Source organism: Cygnus olor, chromosome 6 (genome assembly GCF_009769625.2).
Source record: "Cygnus olor isolate bCygOlo1 chromosome 6, bCygOlo1.pri.v2, whole genome shotgun sequence".
Taxonomy (NCBI): domain Eukaryota; kingdom Metazoa; phylum Chordata; class Aves; order Anseriformes; family Anatidae; genus Cygnus; species Cygnus olor.
The window spans coordinates 14,730,586-14,750,285 of record NC_049174.1 but is presented as its reverse complement, the minus strand read 5'-3'; the positions used below and the strand labels follow the sequence as shown (position 1 = coordinate 14,750,285).

Here is a 19,700-nt window from a genome sequence, read left to right as displayed (position 1 = left end):
GTCACGAGACTTAACACTCAATCCAAGTAGCTTCTCCACATGCTTTGCAGTGTATGTTCTGCTGATGCAGAAGTAGTCCATTACCTCCTTTTGTGCAAACAGATCTTCCATCTTCTCTTCCCTTGTTTTGCTGAAAGTATCTGTTTTCAGAGAAGCAAGGCGATCATCAACAGCAAGGTACACTTGTGACACCCTGTGGACAGAGATGCAAACAGTTAAGACAAATTGCACCAGATGAAAAGGTGAGAGTTAATATTGATGGAATAGGTAAAAGTATAAAAGAAAGTTCCAACACCACTCTCCCCTAGAATTATATATACACCTAGAAGTGTGTTTAAAATCATCACTTTCCTTCTAAACCATGAACATTTAGCAAGTGTATTATCTACATCAGCAAAAATGGTTTAGTGATCTGCTAAGAAGTCTAAAATAAATATAAGGCTAAGGAAGGCATTAAAAATAAAAACTTACTTTTGAGAGAAGTCCTTGAGATCCTGCAAAATAGTAACTTTTAATGGAGCCTGTCGTTTGATGTAGATCTTGGGTAGTGGGACACATACTTCAAGCAGACGGATTGGAGAGTAGCTGAGAAGACAATGCAACAGCTTTTCATGTGTCTCCCCACATAATAGTGGGTCTACACCTTTCAGCTTGTGGACTTTATAAAAAGGGGTACTGTCAACATGTCCAGGACATTAGTTACTTTTAGTAGCACTTAACACCGTTTTTATTTATCTCAGGCAAAAAGTAAAACCACAGATCATGTTGCAAAAATGAAGTTCTGAAAGTATTACAGATTAAACAGACAGAAGTGTTTCCCTTCTGTATCATATACTGGCACAATTCATTTTTCGGAATACTGCCCATCCCATCCATGGGAATGATGGGACCTGCAAAGCCCCCTGCAAGCCAGCAAACAATTCTGCATTTGTAGTTACAGTGCAGTCATGCTATCCCATGCTGTACTCAAAGCGAAGGACACACCTGAAGAATCCTTATTAGAGCCATGCACTTCATACAGTGCTAGAGGTGTGTGTGTGTATACATATATATACACACATATACACACATATATATATTTTAAGCAGTGAACCTCACCTGAAAGATGCCACCATCTGATTATAGGAAAAATATTGGTGATAGTCATGATGAATGGAATGACCACAAGGCTCTACATTGGCCCTTCGAGTGTACTGGTGCCCATAGAATCTCAGCTCAAGGTATTTTGCAAAAGACATAGACCAAGAATCATTGGAAAGGGGAACAACTGGTGTCACCTGAAATTGAAAGCAAAGTGCCTTAATTTCACCCTTCAACCAGGATTAAGGACAGGCTAACCTAGACTGTAATCTAGGTATTTCTAGAATCCGAAGCACAAACGACCCTCAAAGATACCAAACAACAACAACAACAACGATAGCGTTTATACAAAGCTAAACCCAACACACAGATGGATGCAATAAACCAGATAAGCAACAACTGCTAGTTGATGATAACAGGTGCTTAGTTGGGGGAGTGAAAACACATCCTTAAATCTGGGATGCTGTTTCTCTGCATAGAAATAGTTTCCAGCAGTCCAGTCACCAGCAACAGTTTCACTGCATGCTTTTTCCCTGGTGATTCTTCACCTATGAATACACTGATATTGCTCTGCAGTATATTTCAACTTCAGTAGTGCTTGCAAGCTTAGAGTAGCCATTTATACATACCTATTAGCCACAAGCTTATTAGTGTTTACATGAGCACACAGAAATAAAAGGTTATAGAACAAGTGTATACACAGCAGCGTAGGGCTTGCCTTCAGCAATTACATTAACTTCCTCCAGATATCTCTAAATCCAACACCTATGTTTAAGCCAGCGTAAGTACGTGAACTGAGTCATTTGCATGGGTAATTAAGATGTTTTAAGTTTGAGGCACTGCATGAATCTTGTTTAATTGAGCTTTATTCTTGTCTTAGAAGGCTCTTAAATTAACAATAAGTTTGGCCAGAGATGAGTATCCAACTGACAATGTTTTCTTAGCTAAATTAAAGAACAAGTTTCAGATAGTACACAAATCTTGCAACCTTGTGGTTTTTCATCTTTCTAATGAAGATTTTATTTACTTTCTAATGACTACTAAACAAAGTCTAGACATCACACTGACTCAATACAGACTGTCCAGTCTAAAACAGATTAAAGAACACCAAGTGGTTTAGTAATTGGTGGAGCCAATTACTAAGCCAGTAGGCCTCAGCATCTGCCCTTCCCTATACACACATTCTTCTGATGCTTGTATAGATTCACTGCAGGGAAGAGGCAATGCTCTTTGTCTCTTAAAGGGCAACTCTAGTTTTTCCATGTGTCAGAAATTGGTTTCCACCATACTATATCTGTTTCACCCTCAACAACCACAATTCTACAAGAGTAATTTGTAGACACATGAGAATATCTGTACTAACAACAAGCTTTGTACAAGTTTAGCCATAGCTCCAGGGATAAGCACTTTCTCAAAAATCCTGTCTTTCCATGCACACCCAATCACAACAGGAATACTAAATCGGAAGAGCAATGATTCTTAAGTCCTCACCCTTACCTGTTTGCACAGTCTACACCAGGAGTAAGTAAGAATTGTGTGTTGGTACCCAGGGACTGGGGAGTCCAGCTCCTTTAAAACGATTTGCACACATCCTTGCCCATGTACAAAGCGACGAATGTGGTGCACCATTGGTGTTTCACAGAACATGCTGGGGCACTGGTAGGAAGGCCTTAAAGAGAGAAATGGGAATGCTTATGATCATACGGTAGGCACTGCTGAAGAGCTGATTCAACACCTTTAGTATGCTTTTTAATGTCACAGTACTATTTATCTTTACTGTAAAAGTTTCCCAAGCCTTTAATAAAGGCTGTTTCTGCAGAGTTTATTGTACTCTTTATGAATTTACAACTTTATGAATTTACAACTCTTGCTTCGTAATCCATTCCACTTATTCTACCTTATTAATAGAATAGACACAAGGCAGAAGTAGGGAAGCAGTGGATGTATTCGCTTGTCAGAAGTGAGCACGAGGAAATGAAACAGGAACCAGGTTTAAGAGTTTACTACAGCATGTTCATAAAGCAAAGGGAGCAGCAAATTTAAGGTGTAAGCTTTCCTAGAATACAACAGGCTCATGCTAATCTCCTGAGTGCACAGGAAGCAGAGTCTATAAAGAAAGTGTCAGCTCAACCTCACTGAGCTGTTAAAGGCTTTTGTTTTGTTTAGAATGAGATTTACTACTAATTCACCTGAAACAGTAGCGCTCCAAAAAAATCCCTAGTGTCAAGTCATTTTTCCCATAGAATTCCATGGTCACAATCCTAAAGCAGAGAAAAAAAAAGCTTTAGAGGGGATATCCTGCCACTGCTAGCTGTGCAATGGCGTTGAAGTACACAGATCTGTACCTTCTGCTTGTTTGTTCTCAGCCCTGTATACCAAAGGCTATTTTTTCCCCCCCCTCTTGACTGCTCTTCCCAGATCCCTGCTGTCAAGTTTGCTAATAACGAGGTTTGAGTTCTTACTAGAACAACTTTCAACTTGACATTTAAAAGTGGAACACAATTCAATTGCTCTTTTGAAGATCATGTTCAAGAACACCTAGGCACAGAAGTCTAGACAGTTTGAAGCCTTTAACATTAACATTTAAACAGTTACAAAGAGGGCACAAATAGAACATGAAAAAAGCCTAGAAATCTTATATAAGATTAGCTTTAAATTTAATAGCAGTTTTCATTTCTCAGAATATGAAGCGACCAAGCCACTTAAAATGTGTAAGTATCAATTTAAGTCTCTATTCAGACATTTCTAACTATCACTAATTTATGCGCCTTTATCACTTCTTTTTAAGAAGCTCAACATTTTTTTGTTCATTCCTTAGCTTTTACAGAGGAAGATCTAGATTTCCTGTGAGAGACATCTCTATATTTTCACCTGAGCTAGGTGAAAGACCTGTCCAAGGAGCAATACTAAAAAAAATTCATAAATTGCAACAAGTTATAGCCCTCTAAGCTAAAACTACAGTTAAAGCTTAACATTGTTAACTTTATGAGAAAGACAGTAATATATTCAAATGCCCCTCTCAGATAACACAATTTAGAAGTAGTCTAAGATTCTTCTTCAAGGTTTATTTTTGGGCTTGGACATTCTTCTTTGTTTATATACAGCAACTCTTCCCCATATTGCTGCACAGTGTCCTCCCTACACTTACATCGCTCTACAGTCTGAAGTCCAACTAAAGCATTCAGTTTCAGGCTGGGCTTTCTCCTTCATGCCAGAGGGATTAGAAAGGCTGTGGAATATTGCTCTGTACCCACCTAATCAGGCAAGATGAAATTTTTGCACCAGTTCCCATTAGAAGATGATTACAACCTACCAACAAGTCCTCAAAGAAGTACTTCTATGAAGTGAGCACTGACCTTGCCTTCAGAAAAAAAAGTTAACAACTACACATGCTGTAGAGGAGTAGTTTTCGTACCAGGGGCTAACACAGGCACTTGGAGCATTGCTGGACTGAGCAGAAGAGCTACTGAAGAGAACACAGAGTCTCTGATGGTTTACTGGACTCAGACAATCCACCTGGTAGAGAGAAAACAGCTCATTCACTGGTTACAGACACCTCCATCCACACACATAATCAATGACAAAATATTATTCTAGTAATTTTATTTAAGGGCAAAGCCCGGTTTGTTCCTTTTCTACAAATTAATCTTACATTATCTTTGAGCTTCAAGTAAATTTAAGTGCTAACTGCCATTTTTAGAAGCTATAACCAATACATATAATACAAACAAAATAACCATGTTGTAGAAAGGAAACTGAGGGGCCAAAACAGAAATCCAAAGCCCCAAGACAAAAGTCCAGAGTCTCCAAGACACTGAATGTTTTAGCACACCTTAGAGTCAAGTCTTTGCCAGTATATTACACCTCAATTACTCACTGAGACTACAGAAGGACTTCAAACTTTCTGCCTTTTTCTATGAAGAGATTTACCACCCTGCTGCCAGAATGGAACCATAACCCCTCTTACTCCCTACAGAACTATGAAGTTACCAACTATTTTTGAGGCTAGAGAGCAACCCCACAGAAAGGGATCTGGGGGTTCTGACTGATGGCAAGTTGAATATGCATCAATGTGCCCTGGCAACCAAAAGGGCCAAAAGTATCTTGGGGTGCATCAAGCACGGTATTGCTAGCGAGTTGAAGGAAGCAATTGTCTCTCTGCTCTGCACTGGTGCAGCCTCCCCTTGAGTACTGTGTGCAGTTTTGGGCACCACAGTATGAAAAGGACATAAAACTACTGGAGAGTGTCCAAAGGAGGGCTACAAAGACAGTGAAGGGTCTAGAGGGCTAGACATATGAGGAGCAACTGAGGCCCCTTGGTTTGTTCAGCCCAGAGCAGAGCAGGCTGAGGGGAGGCCTCATGGCGGCCTGCAGCTCCCTCACGAGGGGAGCGGAGGGGCAGGCGCTGAGCTCTGTTCTCTGGGGACAACGAAAGGACCTGAGGGAACAGCATGGAGATAGAAGTTAAGAAAAAGTTCTTCACCGAGAGGGTGGTCAGGCACTGGGACAAGCTCCCTAGGGCAGTGGCCACAGCACTGGCAGAGTTCAAGAAGCATTTGCACAACACTCTCAGCCCCATAGTCTGGTTTTGGGTGGTCCTGTGCAGAGCGAGGAGCTGGACTCAATGACCCTTGTGGCTCCCTTCCAACTCAGGATATTCTGTGACTTTATAGTTTTCTTTATAAATAAATTTATACAGCACAGAGCAGTTTGATCTAGAGCAACAGCTACTCTTCCAGCTTGTTAGATTATTGCCTGTGAAGCTACATAGATTTACATTTAGCACCAATTAAAAGGTGACTTCTGGTCACGAACTTGGAGACTGATGGTGGCTCCAAAATGTACGACTACTACAAGACCAGTTCTGCTACCCTTGACAGACTTTTTCCTGCATAGCTTTCAGTGCTTGAGAAGTCCCAATACATTTTTCCTCATATGCAAATTAGCAGCTGTCATGGCAGTTTCCCATGCCCTTATATATTTTTGGTTCCAAGTGCATACTCCCTTACTTGGAAGTTTCTAATAAGATCTTACCCTCTCCATTAAGAGATTCTCGCATTTCTCCAGATCACCCAAACTTTTGCAAACAATCAAATACTTTAATGTAATTACAGCCTACTGCTGTTTCCATGACGTTAATCCCTCTAAAGAGGGATGAGCATTATGCTTTTAGAAATCACCAGTACATGCAGCAGGGAAGCTCAGTTTCAGAAACAAAGTTTTTTTTTCCCCCTCCATGTATTCATTTTCATGAATCAGTTGTGTGCAACTGAGCTGAACAGCCAATGTACTAAACTGATTCTGGGCTGATTTTGTACGCTTCTCAGGATAAGAGAAGAAGGAGCCTCACAGGCTTTTCCCTTCTCAGGGAAGTTTTGCAGTCTCATGTTCTGCTCTCTCATCTACCTAGTAGCTGGTTAAATTGGTTTAAGTGCCCAGAGCACTGCAATCCAAAATGCAGTTTTGACCCAGTCATAAGAGTCTCCAGTTTTACATTTAGTATTAAACACATGTTCTATATTACCAGGAAAAAATAATGTAACTGTGTTTTCAGTAGCATAGTTTGAATCATTACCTTATGAGACCAAGAGGATTCACTCTGAGCCAGTCCTTTCTCATCCTCTTCAATCCTGCAACCAGTTTTTCCAGTAGGGACACTGAACACATCCTTACTTTGAGCAAAGGGATCTGTACTTCTCTGTAGAATCCTCCCTCCTCTGGCCCGATAGTCAGCCAGCATCCTGGCTAAGCTCTGGCTATCACCTAGATGCTCTGCTATTCTAGTGTTAACCAACTCATGGGAAGGTAAGATTTGTATAGCCTTGGTTTGTATACTCCCATTCATCCCTTGTAATCCAGAAAGATCCCGCAATAATTGTCTCTTCCTCCTACTTTCCAATTCCTTGTATTCCTTATTAAGGAGAGGAGACCAATAAACTTGCTCGGGGAAGTATTCTCGGGCAGGGCATCTCATGCCTTTTTCAGTCAAAAGAAATGGTTCACGGAACATCATTACAGGAGAAATACAGAGAATGACATCTTTCAACTCCTGTTTAAAGGCTGCAGAGTAAGTCTTGAGACGATCCTCAGAAGAAGTTACCTCTTCCGTAACATATAAACCACTATCATCCTGGAGAGGGTCTCTGAAGACTCTCATTTGACTCTTGGATTCCTGCAGATCATCTGCCTGTTGAAGAGGCTCTAGTGGCTGACTATCCAGAGTGACCAAGTGCTGGTCCATGCCATGGAGGGGCAGAAGAGATGTTTCAGGTATTGCAGGAGGTACAGAGTGGAACACTGGAAATGACGACTCCATTTTGTGGTGCTCCTGCTGTTTTGAGGACATTGTTTCTAGCTGACTGTTCTCTTGGTCACCTCTCTCAAATAATCCTCTTTGCTCAAGCAAGGTGACCTCATCAGATGACACTGACTCTGAGATTACAGGAAGCTTTTCAGTGGAGAGTTCGATGTCTCTGATTGCTGTGCTATAATCCTCACCATTGAAAAGATTCTGCTGTTCATTTTCATCTCCTGGATCCTCAATAAGGGAATGAAAAGAGGTGTTTTTTGCCAGAGTAGGGGGCATAGCAAACTCGTCCATAAGGAAAGAGATTTCCAGTTGGGAATGATAAGCCACACAGACCATGAAGATCAGGATCTCTTTCACACGGGCCAGCTCATACTCTGCAGCACCACACAATTTGATAGTGCAGCCCAGGTGCTGGGGACACCCTTCAAAGAACATCAGTGTTTTTGTTTGATCTACAAGGAAAAAAAAAACAAAAACAGAGTTAGGATGACAACCTGCTCTTAGGCATCTCACACACTGAATAGACTAATGGAGATTAGGAGCAAGAAACACTGGTAGCACAATCCAGCTGCAGAAATCAGTATTATATGTACTGAGAAAACACTTTTTGCAAGCAAAGCAAACTTTTGCTACAAACTCCTCCTGTTTTATAAAAAAGTCATTGTGCAGTCCAAGTAAAGACCGCATAAAACACATTAATCTGAACATCTTATGCTAAGATCGCTGCAGACTGGGAGACAGGGTATGCAGCAGTGAAAGAGAAGAACCATTATCCTCCCTTGCAAGTTTGCTCATTCTTATGAGTCAAAGCGCACAAGACCGAGTAAAATTTAGAAGTTGGAAGGGGGTAAGGCAGACCTGAAGAAGAGATGCAAAGACTACATTGCCACAAAAACTGCATCCACATTTGTGTGCCAGCACCATTGGTAATCTGCCAGGTTACTTCCTTTGAAGAATTCCACTACCTACAGGGTGTTACAGAGAAAAAGGAACCTGATTTCTCAAAGATGTACAATGAAAAGACAAGGGGTAGAGTGCACAGATAGTCAATCAGAATTTGCCTTGTTAAAATGTGGAAGAGTTCTTTATGGGGAGGATTATTAAACTACTAAACAGCTGCCCAGATTGGTTGTGAAATCTCCATTCTGCAATATTTTCAACACTGCTGACAAGCCCCTGAGAAATCTGATCTTGCCTTGAAGTTAACCCTTCCTGTTTTGAACAGGACATTGGACTAGACAATCTCCAGGGCAGTGGAAAGAACCAGTCTAATTGAAGTCTAGCATCTTTCATCTTACCAAGAACAGAAGACCTTGTACTTTTTGATGAAGCTTGTGTGCTCAGACTTAGTTCGCTGTAGTTCCAAGATGTAACAGAAGTAAAGAAAGATGAATAGAAAATATAATACTTGATAACACAAAATACCCAACAGTTCAAACCTTGTTACCAAGAGCAAAGCGTTTAGCCTCTTATGCACACAAACTAGGACACATTAAGATTTACTCACCATTGGGCAACTGAAACACTTGCATATAAAATTTATGGCAGGTTCCCAAACGTGGTTTGGTCAACAGTTGATCCATTGACATCACTAAGTCTCCCTGGGTCATTCGACTTACTCTGTCTAGCACTTGCTGTGAAAATTAAAAAGAAAAGTAAGAATCTACAGTGCAAATAAGACATTAGTACTTTTTAGATTGCTCTAAAAGATGCCAGTGCTATCCAGGCAACCTCCCACTTTGTGAGGTAAACTCTGGATTAAATCCAGTCACTCACACACACACCCAAATACACATCATAGAAAAGCAGTTTGGCAGTTATTACTGGTGAGAGGGAAGATTGTAGCATTTGCTACAAATATGACTCAATTAACTAAAACATAGCCAGGGTACAAAGACCAGCCAGCAAGGGCACAGCAGAGAGTTGGTAGGAATTAGTGAGGAAAAATTACTTTCTAGGTTTGTCTGCTGTGTCTCCTTGGAAGTGAAGACCATTTAAAAAAATGCTACAAAGAGAAGTTAGAGATCCACCACAAGGTACAGTCTGATGTCTGACAGGAAACACTCACTGGCTTGACGTTGATGACAAGAGTGATACCATGCTCCAGCAGCATGTCCTGTGCAATTCGGGACACAGTCTTCTCAACAAGGACCAAGTTAGGCCTGACATCAACTATCCGCTGTACATAGTTCTTCAAGAACTCCCTTTCCTGCAGAAAGAACAATGCATGGCAATTAAGTAGACCAAACCTGTCCTAGAATATATATTTAAATGCTTAATATTACTTTCTCATTTATATATTGAGCTTTCCTATAGAACAGGGAAAACAGCTATCCAGAAAACACTATCAGTTTTCCATTGTGCACATATCCCCATCGCCCAGTTTATCAATAGTTCGCTACATACCCTAATCAGGTGTGAGGGCATGGTCCAGTGACTGTCTGAAGTAAGAAAGCTGCAGAATCCAAACATTTTTTATATATGCACAGCCACACCACTCAACAGGAACTAGCTTTGTGTGCGGAGTCCAGAGACAGCAGCTCTATTCTCAGTATCTTGGATGACTTCTCACAAAACAATACTTCATTCCCCATATGAGGCTCAAATATCTTAATAAAATATCTACATGCACCTTATATCCTAACACAAAAAAATTCTTATGTTCAAATGATGCTATAATTAGAGCATCCTAAATAAAAGCTGTTTGCAATATTATGTTCCCCACCTTCAGATACACACTAACGTCGAGTGCTGTCACTCACAGACGCTTCCATTCACTCAGTATACAACTGCTCTCTCTCTGTCTTCAACTCCTGCGCCATACAGCAAGCCTCAGTCCCTAAATCTGCACTTGGGAACAATGCTTCCAGAGTAGGATCCCAAATGCTGTGCACTGTGAAATTGCCTTGCCAGCCATTGCCACCTTCTGGCTTCATTTCACTATCTCCCCACTTTTATTACCATGCTCAGAAAGAGAAAGCAGGACTGTAACCCCCATAAGAACTAATGGGCTACACTATTAGAGGGACAATACAGCTTCCCAAATCAGGTATTTTTGGTTGTGTTATTGTGACTCACAGTAGTCAAGTTTTAGAGGTTCCAGACAAAAGAAAGGTACCACAAAAGCAGTTTGCCATTCAACAGAAGCTGACCTTTTCAACTGAACTAGTATTTCTGTAGTATTCTCTGCCATATAGGATTTTAAGGCAGATACACAAAAACATATGATCATGTTCTGAAGCAGATACTGAAACAATCACAGTAACCAGTAGTCAGAAAGAACAGTAGATACTTCTACGTTGTTCAGACAAAGGACAGGACTCAGCTTAAGCTTTTACTGGAAAAACCAACTCACTATGCAGAAGTAAGTTTTATTATTTAAGTTTTTATACATGCAACTCTATTAAGCACCAAATGGAAGCAGTCTTAAATGCATTTTAAGGAAACAAAGATGGAAAAAAAAACATTATGGCCCAAGCTTAGTAAGGCACCAAATGCCCAAATTACAAAAGACCTGAAAACTGATCCTCAGACAGGCATGCAGTACATTAAGGAACGTCCACCCATTTCAGTGTTTTCATACCAAGGCACCTCCCTGCTCTCAAGGGCTGAGCACCTGTTCCAAAGTGATGTTTTGTAGTTCATCACTTCATTAGGTTGGGTGTTGTCCCATTTGTTCAAGCTTGACAAAGAATAATGTGGGTACAACTGAACTCTCACTTATACACACTTAATATTTCTCTGCACACTTAAGCCATGCCTAGCTGTGACTTTCTGAACCCTGTGTTCCTCACACAGTGTATCATTAAAAGTGAAAAATGTTTCTTAAAATATAAATCTTGATCCTTACAATTAAATACAATCAGTATGTGTAACTCTTGATGGCAAAAACCCTCAGAAGACTACAAGTTTGTACTCTATTTAGTGCAACAGTTTTCCTAGCTAGCTGTTACAAGAGGAAATCTCTCTTCAATACACAATCCCAGTAACTCAAGTCCACCTTACATACTGAATAATCAGATGTGCACCCCAAAAGGGTGAATCAGTCTCAGGCAATTTCAACCAAGAACAAAACCATGCTCTTACCTGAAGCACTATAGGGTCTATGCAGGTAAACTTGGTTTCTTCTCGATAGAGGTACTCAATTGAGCACTTCAGCAGAAGAATTTTGGGATTTTTTATGCAAGAGTTCATCTAGGAAAGAAACAAAATAGTTAAAAGACAGAGCTGGAAAAGTAAATAGGGAAAAAACCCATACCAGACTACCCATGACTGTATTTAAACAGGCATCTCAGTTATTCCCCACACCAACTATACATTTTTCTTTTTATGATCATGTTACACCCAGTTCTTGGAATTTCACAGCTACTGTCCAGTAAGAGTGAAGTGTTGGAAGTTTCTGCAGTCCCCGCCCAACTACACCAAGTCACACTAACTCTTCACATACCTTAGAGCCTCCGTTCAGATCACTTCTATTTTGACCTCCAGCTTTAAATAAAGGTTCACTTTATTATACTGTCACAAAGATCATGACCATAAGGTCTTTTTTTCTGGCTAACTCTTGGGGTAATCATTAGATACATTCTGAAGTGATAGGGGTGGAAAGGATATTTTGCTATACATGCATGAGGAAAGCTTTTTCTCCTCCCTACACTAGAATCTGACACAACAGAAAACAGCTTTGAAAAGAAACACATTAAAACATTCTCATTCAGGTGCTGTGCAAACTGAAAAAAGCCCATACACCTCCAGACTGGTGAGAGAAGCTTCTAGTGCAAAAGAAGTCACAGGACATTTGTTTCCTCAGCATGCACTACAGCCAGCACTTGATTAATCCAGTCTGCATTACCTTTTTGTGGGCAACATTCTTAGTGCAAACAAATCCATTCACCACCATGGAGTCAAACTTCTTTCCACCAGGAATCTAACAGAGCAAAGGAAGTCGAACACTTAGAACTGTTATACATTCCCATAGCTTAAATGCTGTAAACCTAACAGAATAGTTATTGTGGCTATTGCGCAAGCTTCATCTGCACCCTCAATTATCAGATGAAAGACCAGATGCTGTCATGCTGGACACACAACTTTTCCTTTAAAGTCTGGTAAACTAGAAACAACAACATGAAAGCAAGTATTAAGTTCCAGGATCTCCAAGCTCCTCCCAGCAAATACGTATCTGTGAAATCAAGTACACTCCAGAAGACAATAAGGGAATGCAAGTTTCTACAGGCCATCGGGAGCATATGCCTTTGCACATACCATTTTCACTAATAATGGACAAGAGTTGTAATGACGAAAGAGAATAAACAAACCTCTACTTACTATTTGAACACAAACAGTTGACTGGTGTGCCTAGAGTCACAACCAATCGCAGGAGTAATAAACATGAAACAGGTTCCTAATGACATGTTTCAGAGAATGTTTCTGTTACTGGCATATAAAAATACCTATGAGAGTTTTCACATCTGAACATCTGCTTTTTGAAACTGGGCCTCAGGACAGGCGGCATCAATTGTTGCTGCCTCAAGAGATCCTACAGAACTGTCAGGAGTAACACAAGGCTTTCCTCATATCTTAACTTGCTTCTGCAATGCAAAAATAAGCCTGAGCCTGTGAGCCTCAGCAAGGCTACTTCCTTAGAGGTTAGTTTCACACCAGCCTCTAAGAAGAAACTCTGCACGCCACAACTCCAGCCTTACAGTTCAGCAATGTCATCTCTTGGCCATCTGGCAGACCTAAATGCACCATCCCATAACAATCAAGTTTTCCTCCACAAAAAGTCATTGCAATTAGCATGGGAGGAGTTAAATCCTCCATAACAGGGAGTTACAGAGCAATAGATTGCTATACAGAGTCTTGAAAGTTACTTATCCAGTGTTTAGTACCTCTCCAATCCAAGCATAAAACAAGCAGAAGCCCAAAAAGGAAACAATTCATTACAGAGGTGTTGCTCTTTCCTACTTTCTGCAGCCTACGGCCTGAAAGAAGAGGCCAGCTCCAGGGCATTGAGACACCTTTCCCAGGATACAGAGTTCTTTCTATACAACTTTTGCTAGAAACCTGCATTATCTAAAGGCCCTGTTGGCCAACTACACCACTGAACATGCTGAGGGGAGTGTGGATGACCCTTCTCTTCAAACAGCAGGTGCTGCCAGCAATTGCATTCTTTGTCTTTCCCTACATTCAGGGTCTGAAACTTACTTTTTTGATGTGGACGAACTGGCGGATATCCATGTCATCATCTCTGTTCTTGACATCAGGCCGTACTGTTTGAACTACCTGACAGACCACAGGTACAATGATATCCCTCCATGACAGGGACAGGGACTCATTGTATAGAAGTTGCTGAAGCAGTGCCATCATGTGGTTGTGATTAGCAGAGCTGTAAAAAAAAAAATGTGGAAAAGATACAGAGCAGAGTTTAACTGAAGTCACCTTTCAGAAGTTACTTTCAGAGAGTGAACTCTCTGGTCCTCTATTTCAACATATAAAACCACGTGCAAGAAAGCAATCAAAATATACTGTAAAAATGCTGTTTTCTTAATACAAATGAGTTCCTTGTATTGTCCACAGAAGATCAAGTACCACAGAAAGCTGGTGGAACAGGAGGACTTCAGGAATTGTTACTCAAAATATGTAAATTCTTTTTTCTATATTTTTCTTACAGCAGCCTTTCCATGGCTTGTTTCTCCCCATTCTCTTCCCTCAGCAGATCCAGGTTGCTATGGTGCCAGCCTAGTGGTGTGAAAAAGAGTTCTTTGGACTTCTCCTCCACTCTCCTGTTGAATAATGACTCTGCAAGAGATAAACAAACCTTGTTAATATAAAGTTTGTTGTTGAATTCCTGCATCTTTCTGAAAGGCTACTTGGAAAAGGAAAGAATTTACTAAGACGTAAGTCTAAGCCTCTTGAAAGACTGAGTTTGAGCTAGAAGTCATGGTAATAGGAGACTGCAAACAATATCAAGTACAATAGCTGTGAGTACATTGAGGAAAAGAGAATTAGTGAAATTCTTGTACTGGTAGTATACAGCACATAATTTTAATTCCAGAAGAACAAATTAAGACATGAGAAAACAGAAGTTATATCCCAGTTTTACCTATAAATAAGCAGCAAATTCAAAATACATTACATATTCATAATACATAATCATAATGCCTTTTAGATTTAGAATATTAGTCAAAGGCACTAATTTGATCCACAGAAAACTGTTGCTTTAAAGACCTATACATGTAAGTGGCAGTAGAAAGATCAAGTTACTCCATTCAAGCTGCAGCACAAGTAGCCAAAATATCTTGGTAAAGGTCTTGTTTAACATGTCTCCCAAACGTTTTAAAAAAAATGCTATGCTACTGATGAACCTTTACATGACTTGTAGTCCTGAACCCAACCACCACCCCCCTTGCTAGTCAGGTGCAGAGTGAGCTGCAAGCAGGCTGGCTCAACTAGCCTAAGTCACAGTATTTAATACAACAAAATTCTCTTTTCTCTCTGAAGTTTAAGAATTTTCTATAAAGAAAGTAGCAGAAGTTTTCCAAAAATCTCAGCACATCTTCTCATACCATTTCACCTATCATATACTCTTCAGCATGTTAAACAGGATGCCAAAGGCTGTATCTACTGGATACTTTTTTTTTTTAATTCTAAATGTCAACATAAACTGTAGTTATTTCTGGTTTTGGAAAGAGAAAACATGTTTCAACAGTGCAGAAGAGTCCCCAGTTAGAGGGCGTAACTGCCACTTTCAATCACTGTTTAATATGCCTTTAAAACATTCTCTGTGTTTTGCAGTACCAAGATAATAGGTAATTTCGTTACACAGTAACTCTTTCAAATTGCAGAAAACTAAGTTATTTCCCACACAGGTATTACGATATTCCAAATCAGAACTTCCCCATTCACATAATGGCTGACTATATTATAAATCTTTTATGCAAGCGGTGTGTAACTTCTCATCAGCAAGTATATAAGTCTTCAGAATTCAAGCTTAAAACAACTGAGAGTGCATGATCTGAATGCAAAATCCTTATATAATAACCTGAGCAGGAATACTGAAAAAAAGAAATTTACTTCTTCCAAGCACTCCATACTCAAAATTGTCTGTATAGAAGATAAGCAGAATTTAAGCTGGGTTTCTCCCCTTACCCCTTCCTGCAAAAGTTCAGTTAAAAACTAGGCATTAGTTTAGCCAAAGACTTCATTTTTCTAGCTGCACAGACTTTGCGATTTCCCCATTTGTTTCCTCCTCTCCTTTGAGCTCACTAAAATCAAGAGCATCAAACGGAAACAAAAATCCCACAAGCGCACCAGACTACAGCATTGGAAGGCAGATGGTTTTAAAACTCACAGCTGTGTCTGATTACCTTTCATTTCAGAAGTAGTAGTGCTGGTGACCGGAAATCCAGAAAAATTTGAAATGAAGCTTTGAATTGCTCTGTAGAAGGAGTGCAATTAATCCTATCACATTTTTTTTTTTTTTTTGCACAGAAAGTCAGAATTGGTGTCTTATAAAAGTTTGTGGGTAGGGAAGTTACAAACAAAAGTGATAAACCCTGCTACTTATACTTTAATAAAATAAAAGGTTGAGTGTTTTTGAATGAAAAATTTGAGAAGTGAAAGAAATTTGAGCTTGTAAGCACATTAAAAAACAGAATATAGTCTATATACCAGTTTTGCCACAAGTAGCTTCAGTTTTACTATCAAGAAAATATTTCTAAAAGGTCAATAACCTGTTAAAGGACTACTGAAGAACTTGCATGGTTATATTAAAGCACACAACAGCAACATTTGAAGTTTCCCCTTACCTTTAATAAAAGCATCACTTATAGAGAACATCTGCTGCCCTCCGTTGTCAGGATTCAAGTACTCTGAAAGAAGAGAGAAGAGGGAGATAGGCGGAGACAAAAATGACAGGTTATACTGGTATGCCCATATAATTATGATGTTCACGCCCACACCAGAAGAAGCAGCATTACTCATGTAAGTGTTTAGTCATCAAGCTGTTGCTAAATTAGTGAGTGATCAAGACAAGAATATCCTCTCAGTCTTGTTCTATCAAAAAGCTCTAGGAAGACAAGAAAACACTATTTATTACTGCAAAGAAAACAAGGAAGCAAAGTAGAGATGAGCACAGACTGAACTAGCCCTTAAAGAGTCTGCTCCTTCAATTGGCACGCACTTCTTAAAGATCTGAATATAGTTGTGTCAGGCTGTGAGCAGACACCATGGAAGTGTCCAGACAGGAAATGGCCTCCTCATTCTGATCTCAAAATGCAGCTTCAGAAGCCATTCTGATCTCACACTCCAATAAAATATTTTGGTGTTATCTCAGACTCAGTGAGAGACCAGCCTTAAGATTTATCTTGCACAGTGAAGGAAACAAATGCAGCAGTTTACATTTGGGAAATAGGACGAAGCTCTATCTACTACACTTCTTTAGCTTGCTAGATCACCACAACTAAAATAGCACAGTGATCTTTCAAGCAGACTGTCTGGCTACACAAATCTTGTTTCCTCTAGAGACCATTAACCTGTTGTGCATTTAGTTAGTTTACTAGCTTCTACAAGAACGGATTTTAGTGGGAAAACAAGCAGTAGCTCAACTTTTTATGCAGTGCGGCCATTCGTTATCACCTTTCCTGAGGACGGTCTGGACTTACTGCCACAAACAATGCAAAGCCAGGCTTCAGACACCAACAGAAAGCAACATAAAGTTGACAAGACACAAGCAATCACAAGTCTCTGAACAGCAGCATTCAAGAGACCCTTTACATACCACTATTTTAAAGATCTGAGCTTGTCTGCAGTTACCCAGTTTGAAATCACACACTCAACAGATGATCAGTGCACCAGACTTACGGAGCAGAACAAGGAGGTGCAAGTATCTGTTGCAGCTCAATGGTTATTTGCAGACTCCTTTCACCTCTTGCTTAGATTAAGCATTTAGCGTTACAAGCAAACTACCGTATTACATAAATTGTATCACCTTCAGCATTCACCCACAGCTCCACAGATCAGCTAGAGAAAAGTCGTGGCAGACTGTCCCTACGCACAAAGATGTATACCAACACCTCGAACCCTCTCTACCTTGCAACAGCCTAAGGGCAGAAGCTCTTACTTTGAACATACTGAAATTAGATCTGACATATAACCCTGCCTGGCATGGCCAAAGCAGGAATAATCCCCAGCTGAAACCTAACCTCAGTTTTTCTCTGGCCAAAGAAGCAGGTGACACCTTCAAACCAAAACTTCTCAAAAACAGAGCTTCACCTCCTATAACTTTGCTTCCTTCCACTTGTGTCCCAAGGGAAGTTCCTGACAAGGTAAGAAATCCATACCTCTTACTAGACCAGAAAGATAACACACCGATAGGTGCGAGTTGGGACAGTGAGAGTGGCTAATACACACAATTCTCACCTCACATCATCCCTACATTTATCACGCTCCATGAAGGGGAAGAACAGGACACAAGAACAACCAGAGGTTCCCATGGCATATTTTCCACCCTGTTTGCAAACAGTTAGCTGTTAATAAATTATCATATATACTGCCCTGATCAACTTCCCCTCCCCCCAAAAATACACAAATTCCTAAGTTTGATATTCAAGGGAAGCCAATACCACAATGCACACAAATTCACAGGTCTACAGTGTAAACCAGCAAGTACCTTCTTAATAGAAGGTGCACCAGAAGAGCTCCTGACAACTGGACTCTAAGCCCTGTCAAGCAACAGTGGTAAGGAACTGTGTCATTATTACTCAGAATCTTCTCTGTCCCTCTCCAAGGTACATGCTGCCATCAAAAACTCCCAAAATACCTGCCCTACCAGGATCACAGATACTTGGCTGCAAGGACATTTTGAAAATAGTCTCCCATACTGATGACTGTATCTCTTTGAAAACAGCAATTAAAAGTAACACTCAGAATAAATTGATCCCATCACTTAATCTCCTCTCCCAATTTAAATACAGAAAGCAGTATGGCTTGGTTTCCAATTTTGATACATCCCAGAAAGTACCATTATCTTTGGGCAGATGATACTATAAATGAGTCACTATATTCGTTTGTAAGATACTACATGCCAGCTAACTTAGAGTCACTAGAATTTCACAGGAACATGCTGGACATTAGTCAGCCTTTAACATCACAAGAAGTCCTGCCACTAGACCCAGACGATACACAAATCACTGTTATACACCACAGCTAGTATATCACGGACTATTGCTTCAAAGCAGCTGACCTCTGTGACCAGTGAAAATTGCTGCATATCCCTTAGTCAGCTGAAGAAACCCACTAAGATCAAAGTTGACCCACACTTCCAGCACTGATGTTTTGCCCCCTCAGTACTCCCTTAATGACTGTAATTTACACAGCTGTGAGGAAACTGAGTTACTAGACTCAAAATGTGGGCATCATCTTCAGTTTTGCTTCATTTTTCCAGTGAAAATTAAATCACTGTCACCTAGCCTAAAGACAAGACAATTAGGATGAAATCTAGCTCTTTACTCTTGACACAATGGGCACAGGGAAGCTACCGATCCCTGACAGCTACAAACACGTAGTGCCACTGAATAACTATAAGTGCTCTGTCATTAAAATAAACATGTCCCATTTTACATAGAAGTTTAACTATCTAGTCTTGACTGTCTGGTAAGCATCACTGCGATAACCAGTAATACCTCGAAACACACCTTTTGCGGAAAATGGCCAGGATAAGTTGAAAATGCAGACTGAAAGCCTTTGCTTGCACTCAGACTTTAATACAATCCAGAACAAAGTTTTAAAAGCCAGCCATTTCACTACCTTGGGCAACACATGGTTTTGTTGCATCTAATTTTTGGAGGCCTTCTACAACAAATATCTAAGTACCTAAGAAATTTCAGTTTCCCTGTTGCCAGGAAATGTTTCCTGCTATTTTAAATGTCGGCGGTCATTTTAAGTTGTTTCCTTCTGGTTAGTTCTTCCCTCTAAAGACTCTCAGGGTAGGAAGACAAAACAAGACCTGCAATAAGTCCTCTGTATCTGCAAAGGGTACAGATTTTTCTAAAAACTGCAGAATAATATTTACCTGTCCACAACGTGTTTTAACAACTGACACCTCCACCTTATCTCAGTTCTAGGTGTATTACTGATATTTTTCTCCTCAAGAGAAATCCATTCTCTTAAATAGAATTGTTTCCAGTATTCTACTACAAACTGCACTCTTACAGAATAACCTGATTAAGAAACCACACATTTCAGGAACAACATAAACACCAGTTAGCAGAGATCCAAAGACAGCACAGTGCTGTCAGTACATACAACTCAAAAA

General features: G+C 40.1%; 1 protein-coding gene across 4 annotated transcripts in view; it reads right to left on the bottom strand.

Annotated features, from left to right (window-relative positions):
- Positions 1 to 19,700, bottom strand: part of PIKFYVE (phosphoinositide kinase, FYVE-type zinc finger containing) — a 62,671-nt gene that overhangs the window by 15,581 nt on the left and 27,390 nt on the right. For all 4 annotated transcript variants that reach the window (XR_005821278.1, XM_040562134.1, XM_040562135.1 and 1 more), the window contains 14 exons: positions 16,195 to 16,257; positions 14,056 to 14,185; positions 13,592 to 13,772; positions 12,240 to 12,314; positions 11,477 to 11,584; positions 9,459 to 9,599; positions 8,898 to 9,024; positions 6,656 to 7,842; positions 4,496 to 4,596; positions 3,270 to 3,341; positions 2,578 to 2,749; positions 1,099 to 1,277; positions 472 to 585; positions 85 to 193 (listed from right to left, as the gene is read on the bottom strand). Coding sequence is in view for 3 of the 4 variants with exons in the window: in XM_040562134.1 (XP_040418068.1) it covers positions 85 to 193; positions 472 to 585; positions 1,099 to 1,277; positions 2,578 to 2,749; positions 3,270 to 3,341; positions 4,496 to 4,596; positions 6,656 to 7,842; positions 8,898 to 9,024; positions 9,459 to 9,599; positions 11,477 to 11,584; positions 12,240 to 12,314; positions 13,592 to 13,772; positions 14,056 to 14,185; positions 16,195 to 16,257 (2,759 nt within the window). In the remaining variant the exon portion in view is untranslated. The remainder of the gene's footprint in view (positions 1 to 84; positions 194 to 471; positions 586 to 1,098; positions 1,278 to 2,577; positions 2,750 to 3,269; positions 3,342 to 4,495; positions 4,597 to 6,655; positions 7,843 to 8,897; positions 9,025 to 9,458; positions 9,600 to 11,476; positions 11,585 to 12,239; positions 12,315 to 13,591; positions 13,773 to 14,055; positions 14,186 to 16,194; positions 16,258 to 19,700) is intronic.